This window comes from Rhineura floridana, chromosome 3 (assembly GCF_030035675.1).
Source record: "Rhineura floridana isolate rRhiFlo1 chromosome 3, rRhiFlo1.hap2, whole genome shotgun sequence".
Lineage (NCBI taxonomy): Eukaryota > Metazoa > Chordata > Lepidosauria > Squamata > Rhineuridae > Rhineura > Rhineura floridana.
The window spans coordinates 143,550,585-143,568,899 of NC_084482.1; the positions used below are offsets into that span (position 1 = coordinate 143,550,585).

At 38.0% G+C, this 18,315-nt stretch overlaps 1 protein-coding gene across 8 annotated transcripts in view; it reads right to left on the reverse strand.

The window, feature by feature from the left end:
• The window catches only part of WNK2 (WNK lysine deficient protein kinase 2), a 225,428-nt gene that overhangs the window by 138,163 nt on the left and 68,950 nt on the right, over window positions 1-18,315 (reverse strand). For all 8 annotated transcript variants that reach the window (XM_061618185.1, XM_061618184.1, XM_061618182.1 and 5 more), the window contains exons 4-5: window positions 14,793-15,013; window positions 7,089-7,246 (exon numbers count right to left, since the gene is read on the reverse strand). In XM_061618185.1, coding sequence (XP_061474169.1) covers window positions 7,089-7,246; window positions 14,793-15,013 — 379 coding nt within the window. The remainder of the gene's footprint in view (window positions 1-7,088; window positions 7,247-14,792; window positions 15,014-18,315) is intronic.

Here is an 18,315-nt window from a genome sequence, read left to right on the forward strand (position 1 = left end):
TACTTGCTCATAGACAGTTCCCGCACCTAGGCTTCCCTCTGCAGGTCACTTTAAATTGGGTTTTTTCTTGCTGTAATTTAATAAAGTGGCCCTTGTTCAACCCAAGCTGATATCTCTGTGTCTTATTTCGTCCCTTAACTGCAAATGCTATCTATTATCTTTGCAAAATCATGGAGGACTGGTGAAGTGCCGGATGACTGGAGGAGAGCTAATGTTGTCCCTATCTGCAAAAAAGGCAAAAAGGAGGAACTGTGGAACTACAGACCAGTCAGCCTAACATCAATCCCTGGAAAAACTCTGGAGCAGATTATAAAGCAATCAATCTGTAAACACCTTGAAAACAATGCAGTGATTACTAGGAGCCAACATGGATTTATGAAGAACAAATCCTGCCAAACTAATCTTATCTCATTTTTTGACTGGGTAATCTCCCTTGTAGACTGTGGGAATGCTGTGGACATAATATACCTCGACTTCAGCAAAGCTTTTGACAAAGTACCCCATGATCTTCTGATTAGCAAGCTCACTAAATGTGGGCTGGATGGAACAACTATCAGGTGGATCCACAGTTGGCTCCAGAATTGTACTCAAAGAGTGCTTATCAATGGTTCCTTCTCAAACTGGGTGGAAGTAACAAGTGGGGTACCACAGGGCTCAGTCCTGGGCCCAGTGTTCTTCAACATTTTTATTAACGACTTGGATGAGGAGGTACAGAGCATGCTTATCAAATTTGCAGATGATACAAAATTGGGGGCATAGCTAATACCATGGAAGAGAGAAACAAAATTCAAAGGGACCTTGATAGGCTGGAGCATTGGGCTGAAAACAACAGAATGAAATTCAACAGGGATAAATGCAACGTTCTACACTTAGGAAAAGTAAACCAAATGTACAGTAATAAGATGGGGAATACTTGGCTCAACAATACGACATGTGAGAAGGATCTTCGAATTGTCCTTGATCACAAGCTGAATATGAGCCAACAGTGTGAAGAAAAGGCAAATGCTGTATTAGGTTGCATTAACAGAAGTATAGTTTCCAAATCATGTGAAGTACTAGTTCCCCTCTATTCAGCACTGGTTAGGCCTCATCTTGACTACTGTGTCCAGTTCTGGTCTCCGCACTTCAAGAAGGATGCAGACAAACTGGAACAGGTTCAGAGGAGGGCAACATGGATGATCAGGGGACTGGAAACAAAGCCCTATGAGGAGAGACTGAAAGAACTGGGCATGTTTAGCCTGGAAAAGAGAAGACTGAGGGGAGATATGGTAGCACTCTTCAAGTACATGAAAGGTTGTCACATAGAGGAGGGCCAGGATATCTTCTTGATCGTCCACAGTGCAGGACACTGAAAAATGGGCTCACAGGGGGTTGGACTTGATGGCCTTATAGGCCCCTTCCAACTCTACCATTCTATGACTCTATAATTCTATGAATGTATTCCACAAGAGCCATTTCTATCACCAGTTTACATTTGGCCTTAAGCATTTCACCCTTGTATCTGCTGAGACAACAGTATAATACACAGTATGCTTTCCTTATATTTTTATTTCTATAAAAGAAAAAAAGCTGAATGTAGTGCTATGTGTCATTAATGTAGTGCTTTTAGGAATCTTAGTAAATCAGAATAATTTTTCCTATACCATTTTTTATTTCCCCAGAGTGGATACAAAGGATTAGACACAAAGTTAGCTGGTCTTAGTTTCACTGAACTGAAACCAATGGGACAAGTTAGTCATGGCTTAATCCCAAGAGCTGGATCCAGAAAAACAAGTGTACAATGGAGTTTTAAATTTTTTAAATTGTGTTTTAAATTGTTTTTAAAAGACGTGTTTTACATTTGTATGTTTGTTTTTGATGTTTTTAGTTGCTGTAAACTGCCCAGAGAGCTTCGGCTATGGGGCGGTATACAAATTAGATTAGATTAGATTAGATTAGATAAAATAAGATTAGATAAGACAAGTTGGACAGACAGACAGACAAATTGGACAGACAGACAGACAAATTGGACAGACAGACAGACAAATTGGACAGACAGACAGACAGACAGACAGACAGGAGGAAGCTGACTCTGCTAAGAGGGCCCCGTGGTGCAGGGGGTTGAAAGAGATGAGAGCATCCTGGAAAATCAGCCAGGGGTAACATAAGTATGCAGGAGCTCTGCTCACGGAAGGTGCCTCCATCCAATTTTAAGAGATCCCATCTTGGCTCTTGGCTCTCACGCCACAGACCATCCCAGTCAGCAGGGTCTTCTGACCCTTCATGGTGCCTTTTCTGAGGGCTGAGAGAAAGATGAGCGAGCAGGGAAGTCAGCTTACATAAGCCCCTGTACGCATGCATTATACATGCATTTCTTTAAATCCATGATGAAAACTTAGTACAACTTAGTCTGGGTCCACAACTTTTTTAATCAGTGTGCCCAAACACAACAAAGAACATTTTCTCTTTGCTTTGACCAAGATAAAACAAAAACAAAACATATTCCCTGGTTTTACATGCCAATAAATATGAAAACCACAACAGAGACAATAGTCAAGAAATCAGAAGAAGGCTAGGACTGGGGAGGGCAGATATGAGAGAACTAGACAAGATCCTCAAATGCAAAGATGCATCACTGAACACTAAAGTCAGGATCATTCAGACCATGGTATTCCCGATCTCTATGTATGGATGTGAAAGTTGGACAGTGAAAAAAACGGATAAGAGAAAAATCAACTCATTTGAAATGCGGTCTTGGAGAGCTTTGTGCATAGCATGGACTGTGGAAAAGACAAATAATTGGGTGTTAGAACAAATTAAACCAGAACTGTCACTAGAAGCTAAAATGATGAAACTAAGGTTATCATACTTTGGACACGTAATGAGAAGACATGATTCACTTGAAAAGACAATAATGCTGGGGAAAAAGAAGGGAGTAGAAAGAGGAAGGCCAAACAAGAAATGTATTGATTCCATAAAGAGGTTGCCATATTCCAATTCCACAAATCCAGGCAGGCTGATCTGCATATTATGCATATTATAAATTACTTGCATAATTTGCATATTATGCAAATCATGTCCTGATTAGGCAAATTAATCATATTAAAAGGTGCATTGTCCAGTTTTGTTTTGTGCCTAGCAATTACCACCAAAAACTGGGGGAGGATTTGAAAATTTTAAAAAATCCTTCATTTTCAACCTTAAATGCCTATTATAGAATATTTATTTATTAAGAGGATTTATATCCTGCTTTTCCACTGTTAAAAACGGAGTTCAGGGCAGCTTACAAACATAGTAAAAACAATAAAAATGCACAATCAATGTAAAAACAATAAAAACATAACAAACATAAAACAAGTCAATGCAGCACTATAAAAATCATACAATTTTTAATGCAGATAGAAATCAAGGTTTCAATATTATCAGTTCTGTCAATCATCTTATCTAAAGGGAGCATGTCTGAGCATGTAAGAAGACTCTTTAGTACACCAATTCTCACATATCCAATCAGAGAGAGGGGAAATGGAGCCTTCTATGATAAAGGCTGGAACATGATGGAGACCTGGGTGCTGGCACCTCATTTTTTCAAAAGAAAATAAAAATGCAGTGAATTCTAGAGACCTGGCAAGCTGTTGTAGCATTAGACAGGGTAGCTGTTCCATTCCTATTAATCTTAAGGGGGGGAAGGTTACACCCCCCACTGCATTGTATATATGCATTGAGAGAGGGAGCACCTCTGTATGTATGTACATACATGTGTGTAGGTATACGTTCTCTCTCTCTCTCTCTCTCTCTCTCTCTCTCTCCCTGGGGAGATGGAAGTAGGGTGATCTTTGGTGGAGAGATGCCTGCCAGTCATTTTGAAGAAGGGTATGTATTAAAAAATACTTTTTAGCCTTTTCTGAATTGCTGAACAGAGGCTCTGTCAGGCAACAGGGTGAGTGAGGCTGCATTCCAATGCAACTTTACTTAGGCGTAAGCACCATTTAATAAGGTGGGTACAGGGCTGAAAAATGCAAATGCTAGTATCACTGCCTTTTCTACAGAGAGGTTTGCTTTTATATCTTGTATCTGTTCAGGGGAGGGAGTGTTTGGTGGAATCAGACCCTTTTATTCCATCCTCCAAGATGACAGGCAGACCCTCCCATTGCATTCACCACTTAAGACACATATTCTGAGAAATAGGCAACTGAGATGAAAGCTGCTTCTCCTTGCTGATGCAACCAGAAAGTGTATGGGTAAGGCGTGGAGCTGCATGTGTTGATCAAGTGGGCATGTGCAGTTTTCTAACCTGCTAGATTCTGCAGATGCAGCAGGGAAGCAGACTAAAATTCTTCATTTTTCCAGGACAACTGTGGTGTCCCTCATTGGCTAAGAACAATGGAAGGCAGGAATTAGGGTTGCCAGGTCAGAAGCATCCCAAACCCTGAAATTTCAGGGCTGGGCCAGAGGGGGTACTCCTGAGTGATGTCACAGGGATGGGCCCTAGTGCTGTCATTAAGCATGATACATAAAGCATCAACCACAGTTGTTTAGAGCATACAATGAAAAAAAACATTTCTCTGATTGGAAATTAAGATAGAAATCTTAGCTAAAATATGGAGCCTGGGTAGGGAACATTTCTAGCCCATTTGCTTTCAGCAAGAAGGGTTTAAGTACTCCCAGGCCAGGCCAGTCACCAGAAGGCCGCTGTAGGAAGAAAGGAGCCTAGTGTTGTGGAGATGTTAGATGGGAACACTCAGGAGTAAAGATGGATGGCCCCAAAGGCTGCAATTCTAAACACACTTACTAAGGAACTAAGCACCATAGAACTCAACAAGACTTACTTCTGAGTAGATATAGTGTGGATTGTGCTGTTGGTAAAGCTTGACTAGGGATCCTCTGCAAAGACATCCATATCCAGGCAGGGTTGGCAACCCCTGCCTGCAGTGCCCTGCCCCTATCTTTTAACATGGCTGCTCCAAAATTCTTAAGAGATTTGACTCTTCAGAAAGAGGTCTGAGAAATGAGTAAGAGTAAGAAGATTCTCTACCTTTTCTGTCTACCCTGTGGGCTGCTATAAACTCACTTTGACAGCCAACCCAATTAGAGTGAGCAATAATGGACAGAGAGAAAACACACATGGTTTGGTCTACTTTCATAGGCAGCAGCTTGGGAACAACAGTTGTAGCCGCACTTCCAAATATGTGAATTCTCTTTTACCACTATTGGGCAAGAAACAAACTGTCATGCAGCCGACAAGGTGTATCATCAATGGGTTTAAGGGAGTTGACCTGAGCACATGGAACCACTGAAAACAACAGAGAACCATGACCACCCCCAGGAAGAAGGGCACACTTAAAATGTAGAGGAAAAAATCATTTACAACCATAGTGTGAAATCAAATACTTATTGGGACACAGTATGAAGAAATATTTATATAAACATGACTATCAAATATGTTTATTAATTACACAATCTGTAAAGGTATTTATAGTGCAATCCGATGTTTGTTTACTCAGAAGCAAATCCCAATGTATTCAATGGGGCTTACTCAAACTGGGAAGTGTGCAGAGAACTACAGCCTCAAGTGATAAGGAACTTGTTCTTTCAACAAGCCTTTTAAGTTGAGACCTTATCCCAGTCTGAGTCTGTTGGAATTGCTTTTTAATATGTTTTTAAACCTTTTCTTTTTAAAAAAAAATGTTTTTAAAGCCTTTAAAAATGTTTTAAAAGATATTTTGTTTTAATATATTTTAAAGTCTGTTTGTATGATTTTTAAAGTGTTTTTAGTGCTTTTTTTTTCGCCCTGGGCTCCTACTGAGAGGAAGGGCAGGATATAAATCAAATAATAAAAATAAATAAATAAACTTCATTCACCCAACCCAAAATTCAGAATCATGCCTCTTTAGGCTGTTTTCCAACTGTTTATTCTTGCTTTATGGTTATTGGATTTTAAAGGGATTTATTTCTTATTGTGAGTTGCCTTGGTTTCCAATCACCAACCCTACCTCACAGAGTTGTTGGAAAGACTACTCTCTCTCTCTCTCTCTCTCTGCAGATGTATGAACACATACAGCCCATATAATAAACAGCTTATTGTCAAACCAGTTGGTCATTGCAGAAAAATCAGTATTAATTTTTAAAAAATCAGTATTAGTTTCCTACATAATAAAAACTGTAATACCCAAGTAAGCCCTGCCTAATTGCTTTAAAATAGGATTGGAGAGTGAAAGAAAGATTTAGAACACAAACACAATTCTTTTTACATTCACTCAACAGTCCCATTAATTTACAGCACATTCATAACCATGTCTACTCAAAAGTAAGTCCTACTGAATTCAATGGGATTTACTCTGGGCATATGGGATTAGCATTGCTTTTACCCCCACAAAAGCAAGTATTGGGAAGGTTTTCAAAACACTGCCCAGAATCTGACTCCTGCACACAAGAGGGAAAAAACCTGAAATGTATATACTTACCCAATTTATGAGATTTTCAGATAAACGGGGGGAAACCACCATTTTCTGGCATTGCAATGAGGTTTTCTAGACACTGCCTCAGATCAACCAAACACAACCCTGGCTTCACTTATTGGCTGCAATCCTGAATGGGCAGGGTTAGAGCTACAAAGTGCTATACAGTACAGATTTGTTAAAAAAAAGATTTAACAGTTGGGGGAGGGGCAGCTGACATTTTGATGTATATCGCGAGAAACTTAATTTTTTAAAAAATTAAAGCTGAGAATCCGGGCCACCTAATGGGCTAAGTGGGCGCCAGGTGGCATGGAAAGATTCCAGGTAAAACCCGGCTAACCGGGCAATATGGCAACCCTATCCATAAAGGAAGCTACAGACCTGAACTTACAAGATCTGAACAGGGAAGTTCATGACAGATGCTATTGGAGGTAGCTGATTCATAGGGTCACGGTCACCATAAGTCATAATCAACTAGAAGGCACATAACAAAATATGAAAATGTTAACAAGACACTGAAAATTTCAGCAATAATATGGGATTAAATAAAATTACTTTTAAGAGGTTTTTTTGTATTATACAAGAATGTCAATTAACAATCAAAAACACACCACAAATTAGAGGATAAAATGTCCATATTATAAAGCCACTTACACAGGTTACTTTCCTGTAAATTTGAGCAGCATTCTGGCATTCTGAATACGGATATTCTGAGGTAGCCATTTCCAACATACACATTCCAAAAGCATATACATCCACTGATTCATCATAGTGCTCTTCATACATTTCTGGAGCCATAAATTCTGGAGTACCTGAACACAAAGAAAAAGAGTTTGGCTTAGAAAACTAACTTGTAAGGGTACTGAATCAGTGCACTGGTCACCCAAGTCCTCTGTATCCTAGAATGATCTGGCCTCAGGATGGGACTCTGAGGGCCAGTTCACATGGCGATTTAACATGCATGCCCGTTTAATTCACAGCAATCACATGCTGCAGGAGGCAAAGGGAAGGCATCCCAGTGCTTTCAGCTTTTAATCCACAGCAAATAAATCCAAGTTTAATCCAAAAAGGGAAGGAAAAACTGTCTGTACTTCATATCTCTGGGGGCTTATAGACGCTTAGCTCTGATGCTTTTGTGAGTCCATGCCCATTCCCTCCTCCCCCCTTTGTTATGTCATTTCCTGCTGGCTCCCGTTCTGCAAGCCTGCTGCAAACTGTGCTTTTTTTTTTCTTTCCCCCCTAACTTGTACAAAACAGGATAACATTGTTCAAATAAATATCTGTATTCCTGTTGGAATCTGAAAATACAAATAATCAAACTTGAAGATTTTTTCTTTTTTTTTATGAAACTTGCTCTGGAACAAATTGAGCATGCTCAGTTGCCAAGGCTGAACTTAAAAGGGCGTGGTCAATAGGAAGCTGTGTGATTGACTTTGTCTTCAGTATGAACGGAAAACAGCAATTGGAAGGTAGGAAGTATGATCTTTAAACTCCCATTGCGATGGAAAAAGCTTCGTCTTTAAAACAGAGTTCAACTCCAGTGTGAATGAGCCCTGAGAGGGGTGAGCAAGAATGCTCCCTCAGTTATCCCATATTGTGAGGGGGGCAAGCTTCTCCTGGTCCACAAGTGGGATCGATATTATAACATAGCCATTTACAACACATAGTTAAGGACTTCCGGGAAGGGTGACTTAGCCTGTGCCTGCTTTTGAGACGGGCTCCTGCCTCAAAAGAAGCTTATTCAGATATATCAGTCAGTTTTTTCTTTTTTTTTGACTGATTAAACTTCTCCCGGGTAGGGAGAAACGAAGAGATTAACCTCAAAGCCTATTTTTGTTGGGACGACCAGATCTCATTAATTTATGGGACGAGGTCCAGCCGACGAAGGTGGGACGGATTTTCAACAGCAAGCTCTATCTGATAAAGCGAACGTTCATCTTATCTTCTAAGAGAGAACGCACTAACAGGCAAGCACCCTTCTTTCTATATTTTTCTTTTACTTGACTTAAATTGTTGCTGTTTAAAAGAGATTTGCCAGATTGATCGGTTTTTGACATCTCACTGGGGAGCCATAACTTCTCTCTGCTACGCACTAATTAATAGCTTATCTCTGTTTTTGTTGCAAAAAGCTGTCCTGGATTTGCATTCTAAAGATATACACAGAAGAGGGATTTCTATTCCAGATTTTTATTTTGAAGAATATTATATTGTCTGAGACTACTCTCTTTTTGGTCTATTTTATTTTGACGAATCTGTTTCCTGACGACTGCCATTAATTGTTTCGATCCTGGGAACTGCATTTTGTTTACTTAACTATGGAGAGATAAGGCTGTCTGCTCTGTTTATACTGTGATGTCACCAAGTTTGGAGTATTAACCCAATTGTTGCTGAAATAAGAAGTGGTTTTCCTATATTTTTCTTTTAAAATGGCAATTAAGAAAGTGGCTGAGAATCTGGAAATAACTATGTTTCAGAAAATAATGGATGAGATTGAGATAACGAAACAAAACCTGCGACAGGGTTGTAAGGAGCTGAAAATTGAATTGAGTAAAATGACGCAGGAGATTAAAGATATAGGGGTCCCTGTGAGAGAGGTGACCCTGGAAGGGGTCCCTGTGAGAGAGGAGACCCCGGAGATTGGAACAAACGTGGAACAGGAAAAAGATTTGGAGTCTATGGACTTTAGAAATAAAATCTATTGTTTGGAGACACAGGAGATTAAAGACATAGGGGTCCTTGTGAGAGAGGAGACCCTGGAGACTGGAACAGGGGTCCCTGTGAGAGAGGAGACCCTGGAGACTGGAACAGGGGTCCCTGTGAGAGAGGAGACCCCGGAGATTGGAACAAACGTGGAACAGGAAAAAGATTTGGAGTCTATGGACTTTAGAAATAAAATCTATTGTTTGGAACTCAATGTTATCTCTGAAGAAATTAATGAAGATTCTAGAGATAAAGTTATCAATGGCATGGATAATCTTCTGGACTGGAATGATGTGATGGAGCCCAATATAGAGAAAATCTATGGAATTAACTGCAGCCATGTGACAATGGAAAAACTTTCAAGAGATGACCCAGTGTATTTTGAAAAAAAGAACAGAGATATGATTTTACAGCAGTATTTCAGCAACCTATTCAGAATGGATGGCAAGAAAATATTTGGGATAGAGGTAATTCCCATCAGACTCTTACTATATGACTATGGCTTTGACAGCAAGATTATTATGGAATACTGATAATGGAAGATTGGATACTGAAATTACTGGACTTAACAAGACTACTGAAGATGGAAGATGGAAAATGGAACTAATAGGGATAATAGAACAATGGCTACTGAAATTACTGAACCTAACAGATTCTGATGTGATGGATTAATTGAAATGTTTATTTTGACTATGGTTATGACAATAAGATTATCATAATTAGTAATGAGATGGATTAATCGATATGCTTATCTGGAAAAAAAAAATTGATAGATATATTTCTTAAAGAATTGAAACCTCTCTTTGACTTTTTGTGGAAAGAATAAAGTAATGTTTATGAGATTTGATGATTAAGTAAGATAACTATTGGAGGAAAGTGATTTTATAATATGACTTAAGAGACAGGATTGTTATATATTATAGACTTATAACTGATCTGATCTTTGACAAATGGGAAGTCAATATTTTACTCTTTATTTTTTATTTTTATTTTTATTTTTTATTTTTTTTTTTGTTTAACTATTTTTGATTTTGTTTTTTGTCTTTGAATGTTTTATGATTTCGTCTTGTATGTTTTATGAAAATTTGAATAAAAATTATTGAAAAAAAAAAAAAAACAACACATAGTTAAGATGGTGTCAGAACTTACATTAAAACCTCCTCCTCCCCTGCCCATCTGTATGTATGCAAAAAGTATACATAACTGTCATAAAATATAAATCTATTCATGTCTCAAACTCCCCAAACAAGTTTTAATATGAAAAGAAAAAAGTGAAGGGCAGGATGAGTTGTTTCATAAAATAAAATTTTATTTCCTAAAAGACTTTGAGGAATATTAAGAGGGAAGGAAGAGGGATTTGGAAAGGTTGTTCTCTCTCTCTCTCTCTCTTCATGTAAAAACAGGAATTTTTGACCTTTCATTAAGCATTTTTGTAACTGTCAATTTTTGTTAAATTTCTTAGGTTGGCGTATCTATGTATGTTGCCTACTAGTGAAACTGAATCTACTTGATTAATATATCCTGGTGTTTCTGTTTTGGATTTCAGAAGAAAATGTAATGTGTGTTTACATATGCATTCTGGGAGAAGGATTTGGCTTTACTTTTTGAATAGGTTGTTGTCTGCATAAAGAAGTATCTCCTGGGTATGAATATCATGCATTGTCAGCACAGCTGCAATTCAATAAAAGTTGGATGTGCTTAAATTCCATTGAAATTATACTGAAATCAATGAGAACTTGCAATATGTAACGTGATCCCATGTATATTTATTCAGGTCAGAAATCCTTCTGTGTTCAACGGGATCTTTGAAGTGTGTGTAGGATTCCAAATGCAGTTCCAGTGAATTACGTAGAACTTAAGCATTCCTACTCTTATGCTACCATTATCCTGGCTTCCCATGTATACTGTCCCTGCTGAAGTGCCCTCTTCTACAGAGCTAAAGTGCAAGAGTTCTGTTTTCTTGGGAAGGAGAGGTATTTGTTGTTATATGCCTTCAAGTCGATTTCAACTTATGGTGACCCCATGAATCAGTGACCTCCAATAGCATCTGTTGTAAACCACCCTGCTCAGATCTTGTAAGTTCAGGCCTGTGGCTTCCTTTATGGAATCAATCCATCTCTTGTTTGGCCTTCTTCTTTTTCTACTCCCTTCTGTTTTCCCCAGCATTATTGTCTTTTCTAGTGAATCATGTCTTCTCGTTATGTGTCCAAAATATGATAACCTCAGTTTCATCATTTTAGCTTCTAGTGATAGTTCTGGTTTAATTTGTTCTAACACTCAATTATTTGTCTTTTTCGCTGTCCGTGGTATGCACAAAGCTCTCCTCCAACACCACATTTCAAATGAGTTGATTTTTCTCTTATCTGCTTTTTTCACTGTCCAACTTTCACATCCATACGTAGAGATCAGGAATACCATGGTCTGAATGATCCTGACTTTGGTGTTCAATGATACGTCTTTGCATTTGAGGACCTTTTCTAGTTCTCTCATAGCTGCCCTCCCCAGTCCTAGCCTCCTTCTGATTTTTTTACTATTGTCTCCATTTTGGTTAAAGACTGTGCCGAGGTATTGATAATCCTTGACAAGTTCAATGTCTTCATTGTCAACTTTAAAGTGGCACCCCCATTTCTTTTAAAGCATTTCATCGTTTTTCATCATCTACACAGTCAAAGTCTTTGCTGTAACCTGTAAAGCGCAGGGTGATTTCTTCTGAAATTCCTTCTCCAAAACCCAAAATCTTAGATCGGCTATGGAATATGGGCATTGGCTATAGTGATCCACTAGATCCACCCACATACCACTCCTGTGGTCACTGTGTTTTCTGTAGATACACTTGCAAAATGATGGAATTCACCAATCCAGTCAATCACAAAAAACACACTCGGAATCACTTTTCAACTTGCAACACTTCAAGTGTCATTTACATGATACAGTGTGGCTGCTCAAAAATGTATGTGGGTCAGACTTCAAGAATGATTAAAAAATGCATAGGAGAGCATCTTAGCAACTTAAGGAATAAAAGGATGGGAGCCCCTCTAGTGGATCACTATAGCCAATGCCCACATTCCATAGCCGATCTAAGATTCTGGGTTTTGGAGAAGGTGTACGGAGAGAATGAAGATATCCTATTAAGAAAAGAGTTATCTTGGATTTTAACTTTAAAAACAATGACCCCTAGTGGGTTAAATGAAGATTTTGAGCTTCTCTCCCTACTGTAAATTTCAAAAATTTCCCTTAGTCCCTCATTTGTTTCTTGTATCCAGGTGTTAGCCGTTCCTCATGCTACAGGGAACATTACTGTATTCACCTGTACTTCGCTTTGGACTGCTTGTGTATATATACAGATAATCCAATTGCATTACTCATTGAGACATTTGATTTTGACACAGTACAGAAAGCGATTTGCTGGTCTTATAATCTTATAAGCCATTATGTGAGTATCAGATTGTCCTAAAGACTTATATGTACTATGTATGTGTGTATGATTTTATATGTGTGTAGAGTTAACTTGTCCCTTTTGTTTGATTTACCATAGCCTGCAAGCTATGAAAGCCTGAAAGCCTGCAGATAACAGGCTGAAACGTGTTGGGTTTTATCTATAATAAAAGTTCCTATTTTCCAGCATCTTGGTCTTTGAACCCTTTTTTGGTTTCTCCCCAGTCCTAGCCTTCTTCTGATTTCTTCACTATTGTCTCCATTTTGGCTAATGACTGCACCAAGGTATTGATAATCCTTGACAAGTTCAATGTCCTAATTGTCAACTTTGAAGTTACTTAAATCTTCTGTTGTCATTACTTTAGTCTTCTTGGTGTTGAGCTGTAGTCTTGCTTTTGTGCTTTCCTCTTTAACTTTCATCAGCATTCAGTTCAAATAATTACTGGTTTCTGCTAGTCGTATGGTATCATCTGCATATCTTAAATTACTGATATTTCTCCCTTCAATTTTCACATCTCCATCTTGGTCCAATCCCGCTTTCCATATGATATGTTCTGCATATAGATTAAAGAAATACGATGTTAAAATACACCCCTGTCTCACACCCTTTCCGATGGGGAACCAACTGGTTTCTCCATATTCTGTCCTTATAGTAGCCTCTTGTCCAGTGTATAGGTTGTGCATTAGGACAATCTGATGCAGTGGCACCCCCATTGCTTTTAAAGCATTCCATAATTTTTCATGATCTACACAGTCAAAGGCTTTGCTGTAATCTATAAAGCACAGGGTAATCTTCTTCTGAAATTCCTGCTCCGTTCCATTATCCAAAGTATGTTTGCGATATGATCTCTGGAACCTCTTTCCTTTCTAAATCCAGCTTGGACATCTGGCACTTCTTGCTCCATATATGGTAACAGGCTTTACTGTAGAATCTTGAGCATTACTTTACTTGCATGGGATATTGAGGCAAGAGTTTGATAATTACTGCATTCCCTGGGATCCTCTTTCTTTGGAATTGGAATGTATATTGAATGCTTCAATTCTATGCAGGTCTACTCAGAAATAAGTTCCACTGAATCCATTGGAGCTTAGTTCTATATAAGTGTGCATAAGACTGGTCTGTACTCAGTTTCTTGGGCAAGTTGCTTGTCTCCAAATCTCATCAGTTTGTCTTCTATGAAATGTGTTTTGGGAATTGTTTTGTCGTAGTGCCAAATACAATTAGCTTCACCTATTGTTACCTCTGGCTCTGCCTACCATGAGCGGCCATGCTCTCTACTGCAATGGGCACCAATGACCACCTTATTTAAGTTTGTTAGATACAGAACTGGGCTCGGCACACATCTGGACATTTATAAACCTAACAGAATTGACCTACAAACTGACCAATTCCAAGTTGTAGCAGCATCACCAAACACGTGGCACATAAAGAATCAATAAAATCAGTAGAAAACAACCAGTTAAAACCAATTACAATAAATTACAGATCAGCTTAAGGGCCATGTCTTGTCTAAATAAAATGTTTTTTTCCTCCCACCAGACGTTAATAAGAGATGACACTACCCAGCCTCCCTTGGCAAGGAGTTCCAGAGTTAGTTGAATCAGGGGCCATGAGTATAATGATTATTGCTATGCTGGCTGCAGTAGGAAAGACAGAACAATGATACCATATACTGAATAGTAAGCTTTCTGAAGAGGTCAGAGAATTGAAATCTTTCTATTCCCAAAAATCTTAAGTGTGAGAAAAGATATGATCATTGTTTCAGTATGGATAAAGTGCAGAGATGTGCTGTGATTTGGTTATGATGCATTAAGACTAAAACCAATTCTCACTTAGCTGTGGGTAAGTCTCAATGAAGTCAGCTGGACTTACTTGTGCAGTGGAATCAATTACGTTAAATAAAAATATAATGTGAATAAATTATGACTAAATTAAGTCGACACTAAGACTGAGTTCCTTAAAAACAAATAAAATTATTTATTGATTAATTTTATCCAAAAGGATGCAAAACTAAGGGCTATGAAATTACAGTATAAAGATAATTTTTAAGTAGTTGTAAAACAAGTATTTAGCACTCCAACATAATTTACACAGAAATAATAAAAACTGGTTTATTTGATATTTGAGGGTCTGTTGTTGCTTGTCCATGTTATAACAATTTTAAATGGAAATACATTACTTATAAAACAGGAAAGGACAAATACTAATGAAAATTGACTTACCTATTACACTTTTAGCAAATGAAGCTCTTTTGAGAGTTGCCAGACCTAAGTCTCCTATCTTCACAGATCCAGTTGGTCCAGTTATAAAAATATTGTCACATTTTAAGTCTCTGTGAATGATTGGTGGAGTTCTAGTGTGCAGAAAAAGGAGACCTTTCAGGATTTGCCGGCACCAGCTTCGAAGGACTTTTGGTTTCATCACTTTAAATCTCTTCAAATAACTGGAATAAAAACATATTAAATAAAAATTGCATTATTCCTCCTTCTGCGAGGAAGGGCGGTATATAAATTTAATAAATAATTTCAGAGAACAAAGTAACAGTTAAATTTAAACCTTTTATAAGTTTGTATAACTTCATTTGGTAAAAACTGCTGTGCGTAAAAGTTAACTCATAGGTACAAGATGGAAGTCATACCACAGATGATCAACACTAAATTAGTCCACTCAGAGCCTAAAACCATGTATTCAAATTCTATGGGGCTCCCTGTTCAGGAAGAGCTCATTTATTCATTTGAGACCCTGTATGCATACTGCAACAACAAAACAAGATATGATAACAATCATGGGGGATTGGAATGCAAAAGTAGGGACCAGAGAAGAACTAGGAATTGTGGGGAAATGGGGCTTAGGAGACAGAAATGAAGCAGGAGAAAGACTTATCGAATTCTGTGAAGCCAATAATTTGTTTCTTGCAAACACATATTTTCAGCAACCGAAAAGATAACTGTACACATGGACATCACCAGATGGTCAATATAAGAATCAAATTGATTATATAATTGGGAACAGAAGATGAAGTTCCATACTTTCTGCAAAATAAAACCAGGAGCAGACTGCGGTACAGATCATGAACTGGTCGTATTGAAAATCAGAGTAAACCGAAAATCAGAGTAAAGAAGAACAATGATGCAATCATTAATGATTGATTGATTGATTGCATTTGTATACCGCCTCATAGCCGAAGCTCTCTGGGCGGTCTACAACAATTAAAAACATTAAAAACAAATATACAAATACAATTTAAATAACATCCCAGAAGAATATAAAGATCAAATAAGGAACAGATTTGAGGCTTTAAACTTAGTTGACAGAGAACCAGAAGAACTATGGACTGAAGTCAGAGACATTATCAGGGAAGAATGCAAAAAGACAATACCTCTAGTTAAAAAGAGAGAAAAACCTCAATGGATGACTGAATAAACGCTTAAAATAGTTAACAAGAGAAGGAAAGGAAAAGCAAAAGGATATAGAAACACGGTCGGAATCCTAAATGCAACAATACAGCGACTAGTACATAGGGACAAAGAGAACTATTACAACAGTTATTGTATAGAAACAGAAGATGGCAACAAAAAAGCGTAGAACGAGAGCCTTATTCCAAAAGATCAGAGAAATCACAGGGAAATTTAAACCACGAGTAGGGTTGTTGAATAATCAACAGGGGAACACACTGACTGACCGAGATGAAATAAAAGGAAGATGGAAGCAATACATTGAAGAACTCTATAAAAGAGATGCAAGTATCAACAGAGTTGCTACAAGCTACTGAGACTGAATGTGTCCAAACTTTGACAAAAATCCATCAAGAAATATGAAAAACTAAACAATGGCCCACAGACCGGAAGTGTTCAATATATATCTCAATTCCAAAGAAAGGGGATCCCAGGGAATGCAGTAATTATCGAACTATTGCCTTAATATCCCAAGCAAGTAAAGTACTGCTCAATATTCTACAACAAAGGCTCTTACCATATATGGAGCGAGAAATGCCAGATGTCCAAGCTGGATTTAGAAAGGGAAGAGGCACCAGAGATCATATCACAAACATATGTTGGATAATGGAACAGAGCAAAGAATTTCAGAAGAAAATTACCCTGTGCTTTATAGATTACAGCAAAGCCTTTCACTGTGTAGATCATGAAAAACTATGGAATGCTTTAAAAGAAATGGGGGTACCACAGCATCTGATTGTCTTGATGCGCAACCTATACTCTGGACAAGAGGCCACTGTAAGGACAGAATATGGAGAAACCAATTGGTTCCCAATAGAAAAGGGTATGAGACGGGTGTATTTTATCACTTTGTTTGTTTAATCTGTACGCGGAACATATCATATGGAAAGTAGGATTGGACCAAGGTGAAGGAGGTGTGAAAATTGGAGGGAGAAATATCAATAATTTAAGATATGCAGACGACACCATACTATTAGTAGAAACCAGTAATGATTTGAAACGAATGCTGACGAAAGTTAAAGAGGAAAGCACAAAAACAGGACTACAGCTGAACGTCAAAAAGACTAAAGTAATGACAACAGAAGATTTATGAAACTTTACAGTTGACAGTAAGGACATTGAACTTGTCATCAATACCTCGGCACAGTCATTAACCAAAATGGAGACAATAGTCAAGAAATCAGAAGAAGGCTAGGACTGGGGAGGGCAGCTATGAGAGAACTAGAAAAGGTCCTCAAGTGCAAAGATGTATCACTGAACACCAAAGTCAGGATCGTTCAGACCATGGTATTCCCAATCTCTATGTATGGATGTGAAAGTTGGACAGTGAAAAAGGCAGATAAGAGAAAAATGAACTCATTTGAAATGTGGTGCTGGAGGAGAGCTTTGCACATACCATGGACTGCGAAAAAGACAAATAGTTGGGTGTTTGAACAAATTAAACCAGAACTGTCACTAGAAGCTAAAATGATGAAACTAAGGTTATCATACTTTGGACAGATAATGAGAAGACATGATTCACTAGAAAAGACCATAATGCTGGGAAAAACAGAAGGGAGTAGAAAAAGAGGGACGCCAAACAAAAGATGGATTGATTCCATAAAGGAAGCCACAGACCTGAATTTACAAGATCTGAGCAGGGTGGTTCATGACAGATGCTCTTGGAGGTCACTCATTCATAGGGTAGCCATAAGTCGTAATCGACTTGAAGGCACATAACAACAACAACGCATACTGCTAGATCGGCGGGCAAAGGAATTATTTTACAGAAAATGTTTGCAAATCTATGCATTTGGTGCTAGTATATGGCAAAAGTCTATGCTATAAATGTACTGATTTCATGTTTGATGTCAACTCAAAAAAAAGTAATTAAGAATTAGTGCTGTTATATTACATATGGAGTGATGTCTGCAATATGTTCATTTAGCAGGGTAAAATATACAGTGTACTCCTGAGTAGTGAAAAGTGTTTCTTCTAATGTCATCATGAAGCTGAACATGATTATCAGCACCATAAACCATTAATTAGTATCATTCAGATTAGCAAGACACATCAGTTTGTTTTCAATGATCCAAATGCTTCTTTCCCTCCTCTCTCATTAGTGGAAAATTGTTTTATTGTGGCTTAATAATAAACTGTATGAAAGATAAACTTATAAATTCAGAGTCATGTGTAAAACAGAAAGGAAGAGAAAGTAAGGGGGGAAATGCTAGCAGTTACATAACAAAACAGACCAGGACAGAAAGGCAGGAAAATTCTATCTTCAGCTCAATTAAGATCAAAGGCAGGC